This window comes from Thermobia domestica, chromosome 5, assembly GCF_964235325.1.
Source record: "Thermobia domestica chromosome 5, izTheDome1.hap1.1, whole genome shotgun sequence".
In the NCBI taxonomy this organism is placed as follows: Eukaryota; Metazoa; Arthropoda; class Insecta; order Zygentoma; family Lepismatidae; genus Thermobia; species Thermobia domestica.
In genome coordinates, this window is record NC_137458.1 from 124,458,241 (window position 1) to 124,478,839 (window position 20,599).

At 35.4% G+C, this 20,599-nt stretch overlaps 1 protein-coding gene across 6 annotated transcripts in view; it reads left to right on the plus strand.

The window, feature by feature from the left end:
• The window catches only part of LOC145686102 (endoribonuclease Dicer-like), a 323,942-nt gene extending 306,966 nt beyond the window's left edge, over positions 1–16,976 (plus strand). For all 6 annotated transcript variants that reach the window (XM_081759049.1, XM_081759045.1, XM_081759050.1 and 3 more), the window contains one exon: positions 12,284–16,976. In XM_081759049.1, coding sequence (XP_081615175.1) covers positions 12,284–12,354 — 71 coding nt within the window. In that variant the 3' untranslated portion in view covers positions 12,355–16,976. The remainder of the gene's footprint in view (positions 1–12,283) is intronic.
• The last annotated feature ends 3,623 nt before the right edge of the window (positions 16,977–20,599 follow it).

The following is a 20,599-nucleotide window of genomic DNA, read 5'->3' on the forward strand; positions in this document are numbered from 1 at the left end:
TAGCATTTTGCCCATTCGTTCTACTATTAAAACAATGGTTACTATTTCCTCGTGGATTTGAAATATCTTCATGTTGGATATTTAAGTTACGAATCGAAGCATAATTGACATGATTACAAGTACAATTACTCTGCCCTCTGTTATTGTTTTGCATTAAGGACTGACTTTCAAAGTTCTGAACTATCATTACAAGATGATTGAAATTAATACACTGAGCTAACATCAATATTTGCTGTAACTTGAAAGGCAAGAGTGTACGAATTGAAGCTGTTATTCGAGCCTCAGGATGAAACGGATTAATAGATTTCAGTTCATTGTAGGTAGATACTACAAAATCAGTGATACTTTTATGAACTTTAGCACTATAATACCTAGTACGGATTAAAGCGTCTCTATTAGCTAACATGAAATCATTCTCATAATTAGATAACAGTGTATTCTTAAAATCAGAATATTTACGTAAATTACCTCGAATGGCTTTGAGCCAGGTTAGACAAGGAGGCAGTAATACATGCGGCAGGATTTTTAAAAACTGTGATTCATCGACCCCCATTAAGCCACACTCGTCTTCGAAGGTTTACTTGTGCCAGTAGATTTCAAATTCCGGGATCCCATACGTACCGATGCCGAGATATACGGTGAGCTCTTCCTTCCTTATCGGAGCTGGCTTCGCTGTACCCTAAGGATTCGGTATCTTCCACTGCCGTTCTTGCCGTAAACTGCAACTATTCCGCACTCTTAGATGGAAGACCATTCCTGTGATCGGTGTTACGTTCTGCAATAATGGGGAAACACTTTTCCTTAAGGGTGTTAACTTCCTTCTGTAACTCCCTAATGTGGTTGGAATGTTCATTAACAACAATTTCCATGACCCACTGAATCCTCCACTTTTGTGAATCTATGCAATATCTGTTCTACTTTCCGATCACTCAGTTCAAATTTCACGCTGATTTGCTGGTTCATTGATTCCAACTTACTGTCAATTTGCTGAGATAACTGTTGTTTCATTAGCTCCCATTTATTGTCAATTTGTCGCAATAATTGCTCTAACTTGTTGTCGTTTCGCTGGTTCAATTGTTTCAATTTGCTGTCGATTCGCTGTGACATTTCCTAGTTACTCTGGTGCATTAGCTCTAATTGTTGTTGAAATTGGTTGGATTTTTCCTGGTTACTCTGGTTCATTAGCTCCAATTGCTGTTGCATTTGCTTTAAAACATCAGCTATATTCTTAGGAGTTTTCGTCATAGTTTCCCTATCTTCGTTCCCAATAATTTCATTCATTGGAGCACTCACTTTAATTTTCCTATATATTTTAGTTCCACTTCGTAATAAAGTATAATTTACGTCGGGCTCAATTGTGAAATTGATTTACTATACTTCTAATCAATATCACACTTCCTGGCGTTTCGGCACCATTTATAATATAACAACAAACAAACGTTTACACAAAGTTCCCGAGCTTTCAGTTACCATTTTACGTTATACCCTAAGTCACTGGTTCTTATAACTATAATTGAGCCACATAAGATTACACAAGTATTATTTTTATTCCATTATTTGTATCTTTAAAGGTGAGACACTTCGAACATTCAAACTTACATTATTATAAGATGGCTTCCAGTACCACTTAGTTTGTTTATTTTTTGTTGCTACGACGACGATCAACCCGTTGTCCTTAGTTATACAAAAACATTCAATTATATGCATTAAAGATATATAATATTATTTCAAAGATGATTATATTATTTGCGTCTTCTTCTTCTACTACTAAAATTGTCTGGCTTCTGCATATTTAGAAATCTAATATTGTCCAAAATTACAGTAGAAAACATTACAGGAAAAGAGAAATATCGTAAAGTGTGAGGAAAATAGTATCCCCTCTGTTAACGATATCCATATATGCAAGTTTTTTAAACTGTACATTTTCTGAATTTTTATTCGATGAACTGTTATGATGATCTTCATTTTCTTGATGTTTATTTATCAATTGGTGACTGTGCTCAACTGACGCACATCCATAATTAAATTAACAATGCCAGTGCTTTATAATAAAGTTTGGCATCTTGGCTGTTGTTGTCATCGGCAAAGTTTGTTGTATGGTGCCTTTCAAAAGCAGAATTTAATAGCCGCTCTATACAGTACTGGCTCCATCTTCTATTTTCATACTTGAAAGACAAATTCAGTTTAAAGGTTCGGGGCTACAGTTTGGAACGTTTTACATGCTAACATACGTGTTTATATAGAACTTGATTCTCTTACGACTACTAGAAATACAGTAGGGTAAATTTTAATTTGAGCTACACTCATTATACAGTATCTGAGATTTATCTTGTTCAGAGTGTCCTATAAGGTGGGTCGAAAGAAGTCGTACCATACTATATTTGAGGAGCTCGGTGGAACATAATGCATGTCTCATTTTCTAATTTTCGAGTAAACTGAGAAAGAATGTTCAACATTCCCATGCAGTTCAATGTATATATCAAATAAACTTCCCTGCCATCTTCAGGTACATTTCCGAAATTAAACCACTTACATACTGTTCTATGGTTTAATCCCAACCCATTCCACCTACAAATTCAATTTCATTGGAAGTGACACTTAACTTTATGTTCGCTGGAACTACTCAATTGAAAAAAATATATCGATATGATGAGTATAAAAAGCATCAACCACCAAATTTACAGCTGTGAATATCAAAATGTAAGATAACGTGCTGCTAATTCCAAAAACTAGCATTTTTCTTATCTGTACTTTGTGATTGAACCTATGTTGCAGAATAAGTGAGCAACCCATGGGTCCTTTTCTGCGTGTGAAAATTCCCTTTACTATTCTTTGCTTATTAGACATACCTAATAAAAAAATACACATTTCCTGCTAAACACATGGACAGAGCCTTTAGTACAAAAGATGCTATACGAACCGTCGTAGAGGTATTTAAAAGACAAACTGACAGTGACAAGCATCGGTAAAGCCATCGCAGTGGGGCAAGGAGAATAATGGATAGGTAGTTATTGAATTATAAACTGTTGATCCTTCATTTTTCTTTCGTTTAATTTTACGTCCCACGATTTAGGCTAAAGAAGACGACGATGATGATGAGAATGAATGAAATGGTAGATTGAAGAAAGTGGGAGAATACGGGACAACCATGAGAAAACCTATGCACACGGTATGCACGGAAACAAAGCAGGATACCATCAGAGCACCATCACCAGAGATTTTTATCTGGTGATTCCAGTAATTAGTACAAATCTTACAGAAGGAATAAATATGCATCTGAATACATTTTGTAAAGAACTTAAGTTTGTGTAGTGGAGTTAACTTACGGGATCTCGCCGACTTTACAAAATAGATATTGATACTATCACACGGAAGTATATCTGTAGGAAGATGATTTTTCATAAGCTCTAGACACAGTATCGAAAAAAAGGGGGAATTTTGTCGGCTTCAGGCATGTATAATGGCGATGAAGCATTGTGCTGCGCGTAGATTGAAAACTCTTAATATCAACCAAAAAATTGCTCATGCGACAGGAGATCTGTATAGCGTTATGTTAAAAGGGGAAAACGAGTAAGGTCGCAAGAGAACGAAGTTGAAGAAGCAAAAATTAGTGCTGCAGCAAATTGAGATGGAGATCTTCTTTGCTAAATCATCAATGATAAAGCCAGTATACAAAATCAATAATAACATCTTTGTTATAAAATAACGTAATTTATTGTAAAAAAATATTTGAAAGAATAAAATATAAGGTGCACGATGCTGGTTTTTAATAAAGGTGTTATGTGCAAAAACAACTTTATCTTGGCATTTTAGAACAAGATAACATACTGGTACATATTTTTATAGGGTGGACAAACTGGAAATTTCTGAATGTTCTGTCAGTGGGCACCCTGATTGAAACACTTGCAGATTTGTCACTCTTGAGGTCTGATCGATAGCAACACAGACCCAATCAGGAGAAAAGACTGTTCAAACAGAGTAATTAAAGATTAAATTATGTGATAATGTGAAATCATCTGAATAGCGAAGGATTGTGTGTATTCGGTTATCTAGATCGTAATTATATACAAGCTGTTGATGTTGACTTGCCAGAATCTTAGGAAAAATTTAAAAGTTTTGTTAGAATTTCTTTGACTGAAAATACACAATGAAATATTAATTGAAAAAGAAAGTGCAAATAAAGGAAAATCTAATTAAAAAAAAATGTAAGTGCAAATAAGTGATAGATTCTACGAAGAAATAAAAAGAATTACGGTAATATAATTTGAATTAAAATCACTGCTTATTTTCACAATACAAAATTATATTTACTTTGCACAAAAATAAGGATTCTGTACAATACAGGGTGCCGACAAACCTGAAAATATCAAGGAATTTGAGAAAACTGGAAAAGGTCAGGGAATTCTCCTAAGAGTCAAGTCAATTTGATTTACGAAGCATAAGATTTTTAAAAAAGCATTTAAAAATGAAAATTTTAATACTATTTTAGATGTGGTTGAGTGCTTGCTTTTTACTTAGCAACTTCAAACTTACATGTAACACTTCTCAAGTGTAACACTCCGATTTTGATCAAATTTGACAGGTAGATACTACACATGAAATAAACGAATACGTGTTTTTTTTTCTGCGGAAAAATGGTTTTAGGGGTCAAAAGCCCCCACCCAAAATTTTGAAAGTTGACGCCCGAAAGGCAATAACAAGTGGACCGAAATGAATGAAATTGTGCACAGATATTGTAGACATAAAATGAGGGAATACGTGTTTCGTATTTTCCTGGAAAAAGCGGTTGGGTGGGTACGGACCCCTTCAAACCTTTGATCACGAAATATCAAAAGTGTTAATAATAGTATAAGTGCCTAAAGGACATGAAGAATTACAATGAAACTTTATATAGTGACAATACGCAAAAAATAAACGAATACGTATTTTTTTTTCTGCGGAAAATAGTTTTAGGGGGCAGAAGCTCCATCCAAAATTTTGAAAGTTGACGCCCGAAAGGCAAGGAGGAGTGGACCGAAGTGAATGAAATTGTGCACAGATATTGTAGAAGTAAAATGAGGGAACACGTATTTCGTATTTTCCTGTGGGGAACAAAAAAGTTGGGTGGCGGAAGGAGTGGATGAAATTGTGTGTAGGTTGTATATGTAAAATAAAGCCTTTCGTGTTCAAGAAGTGTCCCCATCCGATTTCTTCCAATTTGGCACATCGACAATAAACACAAACAGGATAGCGTATTTTATAGTATTTCGGGAGGCGCCTTTAACTCTTACAATGTTTTTCCGCATAAACAAAAACACGTGACGATTTCTTTCCTGTTTACTGTTGATGTGCCAGATTAGAAGGAAATCGGATAGGGACACTTGGGAAACACGAGAGGCCTTACTTTACATATACAATATCTACACACAATTTCATTTGCTTCAGCCCACTCCTTCCTGCACTCCTACGGTAATATTTACTTTCTTTCGGAGGGGACCTTGGCCTCAACACTGTTTTTCCGCACAAACTATAAACATGGGCTCCTTTATTTTTTACGAATTGTCCCTACACAAAGTTTCGTTGCAATTCTTCATATCATTTAGGAACTTCTGATATATACCTATTTGCACTTTTGCTATTTCTTCATCAACACTTTAAAAAGTCTGTGCCCTCCCAACCATTTTTCCAGGAAAATAAGAAACACATATTCCCTCATTTTACGTCTACAATACCTGTGCACAATTTCATTCATTTCGGTCCACTTGTTACTGCCTTTCGGGCGTCAACTTCCAAATTTTGGGTCGGTACTTTTGCCCCCCCCCCCCCTAAAACCGTTTTTTCTCAGAAAGTAAAAAACATGAATTTTAATCAAAATTGGAATGTTACATTTGGGAAGTGTTACATGTTAGAAACCTATATGTAGTGCCCACCAACTCTATAAAAAAAAAAAAAATATATGTTAAGCAGCTGTACATATTATCTTTCCTTTCTGCTTATGAGTGTAATGTCATGTTGGTGAATTACCAACAAAGTGCAGTTGAATCAATGGTGCAGTGATAAATTCACTTTCAACATACGCGTAATCCCACCTTTTCTCTTTTTCGTTGTCACGAGTTTCGACTTTATCGGAAATTCCTTTTGGCATTAAGTAAAGGTAGCTTATAACTAAACTAAAAGGCTTTTGGAATACGTTACTGGTATTTGACTCTCTCTGCTTCCATTGCAATGTATTTTAATTCGCAAAAAGGTTTATTTCGGAAGTGCTTATAAGTTTATGAAAATTACTCATAAAGTTTCACATCAGTATATGCATTAGGTCAATACTCACACGAGAGGGTCCAACAAGTTGTCGCTAAAATCTGATTGTCATCTAGCACATCTGATAGAGCATCATGAGAAATGAAAATGAGCAAAATTTAAGGTGCTATGGACCAAAAGGATAGGAGCTACTGGGCTTCAAAATTTGAATATCCAAAAAATTATATGATGGATTTATGTATGTTTAAAGTAAATATCTTGAAAACCATTAAAGCAATCAAACCAAAAGTTGCACAATATAATGCGAACACAATGCCCTATCGAAAACCCTAAACAGTGTTGCTATAGGTAAAGCAATGTTGCCAACTCAGCATAAAAATATTTTGTTTGAAATAGCACCATATACAAGTGTGCACATATTTAAAATGCACTATTATCACTAAACATAACAGTGAAGTGTAGTGGTACAGTGTTGCACACTATTGGAGTTACATGTGCTGAAAATGTACAATAGAAAAGTCTGATATGTGCCAACAAAGGGTAATAAAAGAATGCACTAGAAACAAGTGAGGATTTTGCATTATACTTCGGTAGCTCCGATGAATAAGTACACTACTCGCGAAAACAAAATGATACACGCAAGGAAAGAAACACAAAATCTTTCACGAAGTTCCTTCATTCCTTTGAAGTGTACTCTTATGTTTACTATTACAGAGTCAAGGATAGGCAATAGCACTCTGATCTCGAATTCTTCGGCAGGGTCAGTAAATCGCGTATCTTGTGTCAATTCATCAAATATTTTCGGCACTGGCTTTCTTCTGTCTTCTGACTTATCTGAAACATCATATTTGCGGAAACAAGCACTGGCTTTCTCGAATACTTGAGACACATTGTTCTAAGATCTTGCACCACTTTATCACTATACAGCATTTTTTCAGTTCTCGTTGATACTCTGATAAGCATATACTAGAGTTCTGCTTTTTTGACACTATTAATGCTTCTTAGAACTTTTCCCCTCAACACAAGCATTACCACGAAGTCGAACTTTTCCATTTTTCGTTTATAACGAGCTGCTTCTGTCCGTTCTTTTTTTTCTTTCCAGTAAGGTACATGTCATTAAGACATTTCATAACGTCTGCATATCTCTTTCTTAGTGTGAGCACGGCATTATGGCTTGAATTCCAGCGTGTTTGAGAGAGATTTTTCAATGTCGTTTCATTTTCCAGAGATATATCCTTGGGAATAGTCTTGTAACGCTTTCCAACGTTTCACGCTGCTATCAAAGAAGTTACGTATATCTTATAGAGTGGCAAAGAAATGAACAGCTTCTGTGTTAACTTTTGCAGCATCCGATAACACGAGGTTCAGATTATGTGTGCGCAGTAAACACATATGAAGGGTAAGGGGAAAAAACAAGGAATGTCCATTTGTGCTCTTTAACGGGTCCTTCGTCCTATCTGTTGGCGACTCTTGGTACTATTTGACTGTATATGTATGCATGTGTAGATGTAAAATTATCCATGTGAAAAAGGGCAAAAAAATTTGACTAACCCTATTCTTTTTTACGTGGTTTTCAGTATTAAAACGCAGTTTTCTCGAAAATACAGTTTTGTGACATTCCTTCTTTTTTCCCCTTACCCTTCATATGGAATTCTTGGCGTGTTTTTGAATCCACGTTTGCAAGCGAGAAACACGACCACTCATTACTGCCTTTCCATCGTAGCCTTGTCCTCTGCACTTCTTAATGTCAGTCTCATTTTCTAATAGGAGTCTTAGTATTTAATATTCATAATTTTCTGCATAGTGTGCGTCCGTATCATAAAATCTAAGAAGGTTTCTACAATTTCGAACTGAAGGAAATGATCACTAGGTTTAGAAAATAACATAACAAATGTTGATGCTTACTTGCTCGATTTTTGAATCCAGGATAATGTTGAAAAAAAGGAGCTCTTGAATATAATTGCAGATGTCTTTTTTAATTTTGTTTGCAGTGAGATCGATGATTTCATTTTAAATTTGTGGGCTTAGGTGTTTGATCTTCTTCCTGTCGTCTTTTAAAAGTATGTTCAAAACTTCATCAATTCTGCCGTACAACTGATAGTTCGGAGAAAATGATCTGAGTTGCAATATTCTTTCACAGATTCTCGATTTCCACGAAGTGATACATCACCAGAGCACAGGAAAATGATAACACAAAACACTCGCTTTAATACTTCCTGCCAATAATTAATGCTCGCTTGTGTTTCCAAATCAAGCGTGCTTACGTTGTGACCCATGCAGATTTCGCCCTTACTCACTGAATATTGCTTTCTGAGCAACGGCGCCGACTTTCCAAAATTTATGTGGGTGGATATCAATGGTGGCACGTGTTAGTCTATGTTTCTAGGGAAGTCCACATGTTTGATTGATTTATTTTTAGTTAAAATCTTTTATGAACACTGTCATAAAATTACCGCTACTACCACGTTCCGCTACCGCTACTATAACGATAATTTTGGGCTGCGGTAGCTCAGTTGGTAACACGGCTGACTTAAACGCAAGAGAAACGTGTTCAAACACGAGTCCAACCCAAAAATCGTGTGGGTGCACCACAAAATTATTTGTGTGGGTGCCGGAGCCCCGGAGCACCCACGTAATCGGCGCGCATGTTTTTGAGCTTTCATGCCTTGCTATTTTATTTAACAAGTTCTTCCATGTATTTATGCCATTAATCCATTCTTCTCGGAAATTTCCTCCCCGCCTATCTGCAAACAGCCAGCAAGGCTCACAGGAAGCCACATCCAACTTGGGAGAATAACATAACCAGTGTGCGAATTAGATAATCTATATTGGGGAGGATAAAATTAGGCCAACAGGACAAAGTCTAAAGTGCAATAATTCAAAATCAGACAATAGTGCCTTACCCCTCCTCCCACACACACATATATATATAAATGACATCTGTAATAAATAAGAGATTTATTAATTCAATAAATCTACCGACAATAACTATGTACGTATATATTGTCTGACATATATACACACACCCTACCTAACCTTTCTGAACGTGTTTAAATGTTATACTCACTGTTGTCCCCGTACCTCTCTAAGGCTTATTTACTTAATAATTCGGCCGGAGGGATAGCCATGATCACAAGCTTATGTTAATTTTTCACTCATATTGAAATCTTCCACTTCGCGTTATTACACACAGCTTGCAAAAGAAAACCTTGTTCAGTATTAGAAAACCACTAAAATTATCAGTTACACTGGACTTATTTAAAAAAAAAAAAAAAAATCTAGGTATTAGCTTATCTACGAGAAATGGGTTGTTGCTGGTCGCGATTTCTGGCATCAAGGTCAAATCGAAGGCCAACCCTCAATTCAAATTTCGAGCCTGTGCTTTTACTCCCCTTTAAAGCTGCGCTCTACACGCTTTTTTCTCCAAATATCGATTCCGTGATGGAGCTCAGGAAGTCAACACTTACAATTACCATACTATTAGGTTACAGATGAGTTGATTCACTATGTGCTACGTTATTCAAATCAAGTAAAACATTACGTTGAAGTTTTTCAGAGAACATTATTGGCGTGGACAGCAAACTGTAGAGCGAAAAGAAAGATGAAAAAATGAAGAGTTAATTTTAAAAAGCCCGCTCCAGTTGAAGTGCTTATACAGACACGGACAATGACACAGAGAACCCGTCATATTAACAAATGCTGAAACAAATCTTCAATTATGCGCTTATTCACTTTCACTAACATGTCTCCTCACTACGGGCACATCCCCAGCGTGTACGTTAACATGTAATTACGAGAGAATACCTATATCTCAGATTTTGAGTAGGGTTTCAAAAGTTCATTTCCGTAAACTGTAAAAGGCAGTTATTACTATGCTAATTACCACAAGTTAAAATGCAACTTTTGAATTGCATACACACAAACTACTAGGGAATGAGGATCATGTGCTAACGAAGAATACACTGGAAAATGAAATATAACTAAAATTAAAATAATATGATAATCGATACAAATGTAGAGGATGAATATGACATGTCCAAACTTCGCCAAGTATGGTGGAAGAAGCTATTTCTTTGCTTCTTCTTGGTCAACCGCTAAGAGCATTTATAAATCCATATGTGACTTTGTTGTACGCAATTAGTAGGCCTACACTCAAAGGAGCACCCACTCAAATTCACCAACGATGACGAACTGAAGGGTACGAAGGTACGGTTAAAGGTAACAACCGTAGTCATAATAATATAGTTCAACTAAACAACGTTGAAAATAGTGGGTAAATAGTTGAAATGACCAAAACTGAATAGTTTACATCGTTCATTTCGAAATACAGCTAGAATATTAAACTTACAAGATATGACAAAAATCAGTGAAATTTGACGTTATACTAGGCATAGTTTGGAGGGGAAATTGAGCATCCCCGGTGAGGATACTTCAGCTAACTTCTTCGGGGGGGAGCAAAATGTGATTGAGGGGGAAAATACCCCTCACCCCCCGGTAATTCGTACCCTGAACATAACTAGTCTTTCTAGAAGAACACTACCCTATTTCGAAAAGTGTAGTACTCATTGCAAAATCAGCAATATCCATCATTTTAATTTGTAGAATACACAGTAGTTGTGGCCTGCATGAGCCACAGTTCAAAATTTGCTTTTCTAGAACAATATCTGTCACTTCAGATGGGTAGTGCCCCTATCTGTCACGTCTACAAAAATACTGCAAGTAATATTGCAACTGGTCTTTTTTTTTTTAAAAAAAAAAAAGCAAAAAAGAAAAAGAAAAAAATCAGCTAATTATTACTCTCCAATAATGTTGAGTTTAGAGCCAAAATAGGTCAGTATCCTCCTCATCCATTTAACATTACATCTTAGTATCAGGAGCGGGCGAAGGCAAAATTTTCACTCGGCCAAGATGTCTATTGCCCTCCTACCACCTAGTCCTGGGCTATATTTTATTACAGAGATATTAGAAAATAAGTTCGAAAATTTATTTTGGGGTGCTCTGCTGAGCGCCCCTGACGTTGGCGACCCGGGCAGTTGCCCAGTTTGCCCGACTCTTGGTGCTTGGCTTGGTTTTGTCTAGCCGCGGTACGTGGCAATAGTGCTGTGCTTCATAATCATGGCAACACTTTTTAACTCGTTTTAATCCAGTTCTTATAGGTCATAGAATTTGTCATTATTATTGAAAGTCTGTTGTGCAGGGGAATTTTACTTGAAATTAGTAAGCTTAGTACATGTAATATAGAACTGATATCGTATTAATACAGGAGGATTAATTTTTTAATCACACAGTACTATAACCTCGAGGAGTTTACAGTAATGACAATAATTTGATAAGCCAATGTAATAAACTGCGAGCGAAGCGAGCACGAATTTTTATTCTTGTCATGTTCGGAAATGAAGACAGCAAAAACTTGAGGCTCCATTTATACAATTTGCTTCTTTTTTATTAAAACCTGAGGCCTCCCCTAATATACCGAAAAGTCAATGTAATAAACTGCGAGCGAAGCGAGGACGAATTTTTATTCTTGTCATGTTCGGAAATGAAGACAGCAAAAACTTGAGGCTCCATTTATACAATTTGCTTCTTTTTTATTAAAACCTGAGGCGTCCCCTAATATACCGAAATGGCCTGCGCCCGCAGGCAGTGCCTACCCTTTTGCTACGCCACTGAGTGCAGGGCTGCAGAGCACCCGGTACAAATAAAACGGAAATCCTAATTCCTGAGGACAGCATAAAGATTTCATTGTAGAGTGTACTACTGTTTGATGTAGGATATTTTCATTACTTTTTTTTTTTTTTCTTGTTATAATATATTTGAAAAATGTATTTTAATATTAATAAAATAAATACCCGTGTCTTTTTCGTTCCTGAAAAACCAGTAGAAAGGGCTGTAAGCTACAGATAATTTGTTGACATTCAGATTTTTATTATTCGCAATACTATAAAATTATACCCACATCCAAAGATATATAAAATACTGGAATATTTTATAGCTAATATTACTTAGCGTTGTATTCTTAGTAATGGTATAATTTCATTTATTTCAGTGATGCAGAAGTTTTGCCGGAGAAAGCTAGTATTGTTGTTCCACTTGAGATTCGTCGCCATAATGAAGTAAAAGAATTCTATGGCTTCGGGATGAATAAAGCCCAAGCTAAACGTGCGGCGGCAAAATGTGCTCTTAAGCATTACTCAAATTAGTGAGAAAGATTATGAACTGTAAAGTGAGATGAATGAAGTATTTCTTATTCCTATATCAATGATCTTGAGTATGCTTCTTTTGTATAATTAAAACAGAATACTTTAAGTTTGTTCGGTCAAATTTTGCATTAGGGAAAGTGTTCGAATAAATTATTACTTTAAAAGAAACAATGAAGTATTTTTGGTATGTTGAATGTACACGTTCAAAAATTTTATTTTGAGTAAAGGGAAACATATTATATATATTTTGATATATATATATATATATATATATATATATATATATATATATATATATATATATAATTTTTTTTTTGAGAACGAAACTCGTAAAAAGAACGTAATGAATTAATGTTTTATATTCATTTTTTCTGTTTTTGTTGTAGTCAAAACCAAGTAAAACTTTTGTTATACATTCTACCAAAATGCATGGATGCATTGTGCATGTTATAGTTATTTTTCACTATAAAACCATATATATATATATATATATATATATATATATATATATATATATATATATATATATAATTAACAGTCATTTAGAACACTTAATGAAGTACTATGTAAGCGTAATTACAGGACTTGTGAAAATTAATATATGGATTCAATAAAGAACTTGCAATTTAAGAAATCAGATTTCATATTATATAATATAGTGGTGTTTCTAAATAATAGTTGCATAGATTTATATCGTGCCGGCTCTTCGTAAACCGTAACGCCTTGAAATTTAGCTATTAGATTAATTTCTAGTTTTGTACAGAAGTTTTTGGATGAAGTAATAATTAATATATAAAACTGCCTTAAATCATCATAGTTTATGTGAAGTGTTATGCAGCTTAATCGATAATGTTTCGGTTTCACATCTTGTTTTGATTTTCCTTAGTTTTATATCAGTTGTGTTGTACAACTTTCTGTTGTAAAAGGTTATCAAAATTAATGGTTTCATATAATATACATTGTGCCTTTTATTTTTTTAATGAGTGTTGATTTTATTATTGTAGCTTTTGGTAATGAGTATAATTCAGTAGTCCATACAAAAATATGTAAGAAGAGGAACAATATTTTCAGGTACTTACTTTGTCGCACAAAATCGTTGTAAAATTCAATGTTCAAAAGGAATGACTGGCGTCATGTCAGCAGATACTAATCTGTTATCAATTAAAATGTTTATCATACAAATCATTCAGCTGAAGAGATTTGAGCACATAGTTTCTGATTATCATAATAAAAATGAGAAAATAGCTAGTATATTTGATCAAGCAATAACGAATAATGATGATTGTGATCAGCGGCGTGCCGTCAAGGGGACTAGGGGACTAGGCTAGTCCCCTGGCGTTTTAATTAAAGTCTTTTGTGATAAATATATACCAAAGAAAACGAAAACATTGTTTGTATTTCTCTATTTTCGTAAAATAACACTATTTCAATTGTTCTGACACAACTATAGTCAGCGCCCGTGTGCTGGGTGCGACAGTGAAGTGGAGATCGGAAACGCTCGGGTTTTAATCGGCTTTTCTCGGGGAAGGGAACAGGGTCCAGCCAGCTAGTCCTCATATTATGTTGTTTAAGCTCTAAGCACGGGCGTTCTGTCGTAAGCGAATTTAATGCTCGTTTGCTTTTTACAGTTAATAGTTTTAACGCAATTAAATTTACAGTATTAACCTTGACACTTTAAGAGATCTAATGAAGTGTGAACTTTTTAGATTATCAATATATTTTGAAAATGACTCAAAGAATAAAATATGGAAGGGGACTCGTTTGAGAAACCGAGTCCCTTGCAGCAAAGCGATGGCGCAAGCAGTGATATTACTTCAATTGGTATAGGGGACAGTAGGGGTGGGAATCGGCCGTTTCAGTGTTGTTTTCTGGACCAATTATTCATGGTATCATTTGGATTCCTTAATTTTCAAGAAAAGCAACAAATAATAACCAGTGGTAGAACAACTCCAAGCATTTCCATTTAGACAAAAATGAAAGATTATATACATAATATCAAAACGGATTATTTTGCTTGTTCGAAATAGTTAACTGCATGTAAGACAAGAAACAAACTGTATTGCTGGCCTTGTATTCTGTTCCACATAGAAAAGAACGTGTGGAAGAATGATGGCTTTTGTGACATGAACAATTTTCACAAACCCAAGTTGCGCCAAGAAAAATGTTATTCATACCTGTCCACAATAACTAAATTGAAAACTTTCGGGATACCAGAATTGATTTTCAATTGAGCGAGCAATGCAGAAGTTGATTCAAACCGAGAACTAATGAATCGATTGACTTATTCCTCTTGTTTTATGGCTAAACAAGAGCTGTCATTTAGAAGTCATAACCAACAGGAAGATTCTGTCAATTAGGGAAATTATATTGAAGTAATTCAGTTACTTACTAAGTACGACACTAAATGGACTTGCAGGGGCGCCTGAAGAAATTTTTCTAGGGAGGGGCCCATCTCCATGGTTGCTATGTTGCGTCTGGTGTTTCTGGTATTTAATGTACGTGGTTTTCCGTATTACGTATACATTTTCGTGAGCCAGAGGAAGGTCCGGGCCCCACCCTGCCCTTTCGTTGGGGCGCCCATGTTGACTTGTCATCTTCACAGCATGGGAGTGTTTAAAGGAACATCAAGCAGAATTCAGAATTATATTATTAAATGTGTTGGTGAGTAATTCTGGATAAAATTAAGTCAGAAATAAACAATACACTTCTTACAGCAATAACGTTGGACAAAACTACGGACATTGCAAAGATCTCTCAACATTCAATCGGTACGTGAAAGACGGCAATTCATGAAAGATTTATTTGTTTTGCAGGTGTTACTAATGATTGCACTGCGACTGCTCTAAGTGAACATGCTTTCCAAGTTCTCTCTCACTTTAATTGTAAGCAAAAGCTTGTAGCACTAGGTTATGGATGGGGCTGCCACATTTTCTGGACATTTGAACGGTTTGCAATCTTATGTGAAAAGGTGTTTGAGTGCACTCACCACACACTGGTATGCTCACAGTCTAAATCTCGCTGTTCCACAGTCTCTTAATCACATTAAGGAATGTAAAATATATTTTAGAATAAGTGGCATTCCAAATTTCTTTTCATATTCATCGAAACGCTGTAACGCGCTTGCTGAATCAGAAGTAACTAAGCGATTTCCAACGGTTGCCACTATAAGATGGAATTACAATTCCAAAATTGTGAATGCAGTAAGTGAAAATCAAATAGAACTCTTACGGTATTCTGACAACATTGTAGAAGATTCAGATAATTGCGACACCGAAGCTTTCAAGACTACAAAAAAGAAAAAAAGAAAAAAATGTGTGAGTTATCATTGAAGGATTTCTAATTTTGCATTTCTACTAAAAGTTTTGTCATTTTTTTTCGCACACGGATATACTATTCAACATTGTTTAAAGTAAAACCTTGGATGTGAAATATTGCATCCAGAAAGTACAAAAGATGGTATCTCAATTTAGAAATGGAAGAAACGATTTTTAAGATTTATAGAAAAGTAGAATTGGATGACAATGGGAACCTTCTAATAAAAGACGTAAAGTAGATGACTCAACAGATTCAGAAATTAAATACGTGCGTCTCTTCAATGACATTATTGATACTGTGATTTCAAGATCTCAGTGAGTTACAATTTCTTGAGCTGTTAGATTTAAAGAATTTTCAGTGCTTGAAATCTCGATTTCCTGATTGCTTGTTTTTGGCTCTTAAATCAATTTACGGGAGTTCTTTTTATTTTAATTTTAACAATTTGCGGAGTGAATTAATATAGGTTTACAGACTCTTAGATTTTTCAAATAAAACTGTGACTGAAATTATCCATTTCTTGAAAGAAAGAGGCTTGGTTCAAAAAGCGTTTACAGAAACATATAAATTGTGTTATTTGGTGTCAACAATATTACTCAGGACCTCCACTCTACAGCACACATTCTCTTCGAACCTAGTCCCCTGTGAGAAAAGTCACGGCACGCCACTGATTGTGATAATTAAATGTTAGTTTTGGGAGATAATTTAATATTTTAACATGAAAGATTTTTCTTTTTGTTGGTTGTTCGATTATCCCCTGTAATTATGCGAATACTTGTCTGTTATAAAAATACTGTTACTAATACTGATTGCGTTACATATGTCTGGTTTAACCTTGTGAACACCTTTTGAGAGAACAGAATTACATATCTTTGGAAAGCAGATATAAATTCAGAATTTCAGTAAGAATCTATCAGAATATTATTACACACTGTTGTACAGCTTCAAGAATGTTGTTTCAGTGATAGAAAGCTTTATAGTAGCAATTTCACCGAAGCTACTGCATTGTGATTTTTATTTATGCTAGAACACACTAACTGATATAATTATTTTATAACATTATCAAAGAACATTCAGTTATTCTTTATTTCTTTTTAAAATATGAGCAAACAGTGATATCGTGCATTCTGTATTCCAATTCCGTTTTACCCTTTCCGTTTTACTTGATAAGAGTTGCTTACGCCTAAACTGATGTTCTAGAACGGATAAATTGTTGTTTAGAAAGTAGTAACGCATTAACCAAAATCATTTCCTATCCACATTATATATATTGATTACTTATTTGTGGAGTAAGCAAGCCTTGACTCTTCTTTCTAGAATGTAGCTTTCGCCAGCCTGTGTGTTTGGGGACCCTTGAAGACCGAAAGTTAAGACCGTGTGAATATTTCTAATCGAAAGGTGACTAAATCTCTGTCTAGCGAGTATTCATACAAGTTTCAATGATTATCCCGTAACACTTACGAAATAAATAGCAATTTACGGTAAAGTATTTATAGGCGCGACCGTAATTCGGTTTCTAGTAAGGACAACTTTAAACGGCAAAACTTCGTTTCATACACACTACTGAAAAGAGGAGTTCAACTCCTAACAATGAGCCAAAACCTAATACTAAAATTATTATGTGTACAGCGTAAGTAGTAAACCTCAGGAATATGTAGTGTGATAAAGAAAAATCTTCTATTCTTCTACTGTTACTTTTATCACAAATAGCTCTCCATTCTTAACTTAGACACAACTGAATGCCTCATACATTAGTGTAGGAGTAATTCTAGTCGTAGCTCGTGACTAAATAAAGCATGACTCGCGCATCCTTTTTTTTCCAACCATATGATTTTCTGGAGGTTTCCATAATAGGGTATTGCCATGTATTGGGTTATTAAATAATTGATGTAATTTTAGGCCGCTTTCATTTTAACATATTGTTGTGGCCGTAAACCATACTGTCTGTATATTACTGTGTTATATATCATTCGAAACTTTGTTTTGCACTTTTTGGATATATAAAAGATTTGGAAAATAGCTCGTACTTTCGTCTATTTTTAGGATGAAAAAAATAGAATCCCGAAACACTATTTCCAGAGAAGAAGCTCCTAAACAGCTCGAAACGTAAGAGAACTGTGAACAGTATGAGCGAATATACAATGCAAAGTTAGCTCCGGAAATCTATTGTCGTGGCGTATGTTCGGAAGATAAGATGACGGACTTGTTCTGCTGTTGGTGACGACGCATTCAGGGTAGGTGATCACCAAAGGAAATCCGCTTAAACGGCACGAGAAGTTGCAGAGGAACTCAGGATAAATGGATATCACACAAATTGATCGAGAATTAAAAATACCGGACTTTTTTCTTTGCTGCTACTTAAGCGCTACGAAAACAATCCATTTCGCGACCATATTCACACATGCAAGGAAAAATGAATCTTGCATGGATGTCAGCAAGGTTTTAGAAGTAGAAGCACGATTTAACCATTGACAGAACTTGTTGTTCTGCCAATGATTAAATCGTGCTTCTACTTCTAAAACCTTTCCAGAGCCGACGTTGCACTCAGAGAAGTTTATGGTGACCGTGAGGTGCTTGTAGCTGCATTGATCCACTACATTTTACTAAATCCAGGCAAAGTCATCATGTCTAACGGTCGGAGAATTCAGAATATTGACAAATTGCACCAAGAACTGAAACGTCTATTTCGGCATTAGTCGGCAGGAATTGTCTAATCGTGGTACATAGTAACACCGTAAATAAATGATGCTACAAAGGTTACATGCATTGTAATACGAAACGGTGCCATATCCACCATGCTTGCCCAGACTTTTACCTTTTGCAGCATTTGGACATGTTCTTGAACGGACACGTCTGCAACAAACAAGAAAGTGCTCAATTATTCGCTCCATAATCGTAAATTTGTATGGCTGGGATTCTCGTAGTCTGAAATGAATTGATAACGGATGCTTTTATTTCGATTAATTCCGTTCAGCTTAAGGCAAGTTATATTAGTTTGAGCTTGCTATTGAATCAGTTCTTCATTAATTTCACAACAGCGATATTTATCACGATTTCCTAACCTTTTCCCGTCTGTGCCCACCTCGAACTTCACGGAACCCAGAAGTATAAGGAAAATACTGTTTAGAATATAGATACAAAATAATCAAATAGTTTTATATTCAGGGAATAAACGACTCACGGGCTTTATATATACGGTCTTAATGCTAAAAATGATTCAAATTTCACTTTCATTTCGTTCTAACAACTTGCTGTTGTTTCACCCAGTCATACAGTGAAGAGTGACATGAACTACTCAAAGCTTCATCCGAAATTTCAAAAAATTCATTCGTTTCACACACAAAATTATTTACCTGACTAATCTGGTATAAATATTTCGTGGCCCGCCAACTTCCTTCAGGAATCACCAATGGGTCGCGACCTATAGGTTGATATCCGCTACATTATATATAATATTCAAATAAATGAATAAAACTATACACAACTCACAGTAATATGGTCTGTTAAGGAACCCATAAATAAGTTTAAAAATTACACACACTTGCCTTCCACCCATATAACAATTTCACTGATGACACGTACATGATTAATTAAACCAGCTTTTTTAACTTTTATTCAGGACTGTTGGCCGATATATGGGTGCGAAGAGTACTAAACTCAAAACACTCTATATTTAATGGAATCCGACCTATACTTGTATTCATTCACAAAATAGACTTGAATGTCTAAATTTATGGTTAATGTATTGACATTTTCACCAGCGATTTTTTTCTGATAATGACGAATTAAACCAGCAACAGTTTGTTTTCAACTGAAGTACAGGAGCTTCTGTGACGCTATCCGAACTGTAGAATCGAAAACGTACACACGTGAACAGGCTTCAACGGCACTCGCAGTTTCCATTCTCTATCTTCGCGCAACGTCTCAAAGGAATCAATAATCGAAAGGAAGACATCGAGTCTACGTTGGAAATCATAGCGCAAAAGAATCAGTGGTGCAAGTGATTTTAACATGGGAATAGTTGATCATATTTAACGATTATTTGATGAGAAAAATATAGCTAAATAGAAAACTGTTTCATCTTTTCAAAAATTGTAGTGGCTCGCGGAGTCAAACGCTTCAAGGTAAGACCACCATTGGGGAATTCTTTAATTAAAGTAGAATCAATTATTTTTTTAAATGATAAGTATTCTCCAGATTCTCTTAAACGTTTATTTCAAGAATCAGATTCCTCTGATTTGAGGCAAAGAAAGGGAGAATAATTTTATATCCGCCTGAAGAACCAGTGATGACCTCTCCATTAAAACTAACTAGGAGATTATCCTAGGAGAATAGTCAGCCGACTGAAGTTCAAAAATCATAAACTTCAGAGAAGGTTAAAAAATTCAAAATAGGGTAAAAATAATTTTAACTCATAAGTACTGTAAACAGATCGAAACTTACGTTTTCTTACAACCCGTCCGACTCTCTTCTTAACTTCTAAGCACAGTCTTCAGTATTCGTCGATTGTCTGCCCTAAACTTTATAATGTGCGTGTCCGTTTCTTAGACCACACTCTCAGGAAAAAGGTAGCTATTATTTATTACATTTAGGATTAGGTTAGGAAAGGTTATGGGGTATTCATTGCCTAACTTGTTAGAAGAATATTCCAAAAAAAATGTAGAGGAGGTTATAGCAGTAGTATGGGCAGCGGTTTCCTCTAACTCGACACTGATGGCTGTGGAAAGTTATGACCTGATCACATGGTATGATGTCATAGGGCTCGTGTCTTCTTGATTTTGTCAGGGATACCTTTTTCCAATTTTGGAAATCGTCAGATTCTAAAATTTGGTGTAGTATTATAGAACAGG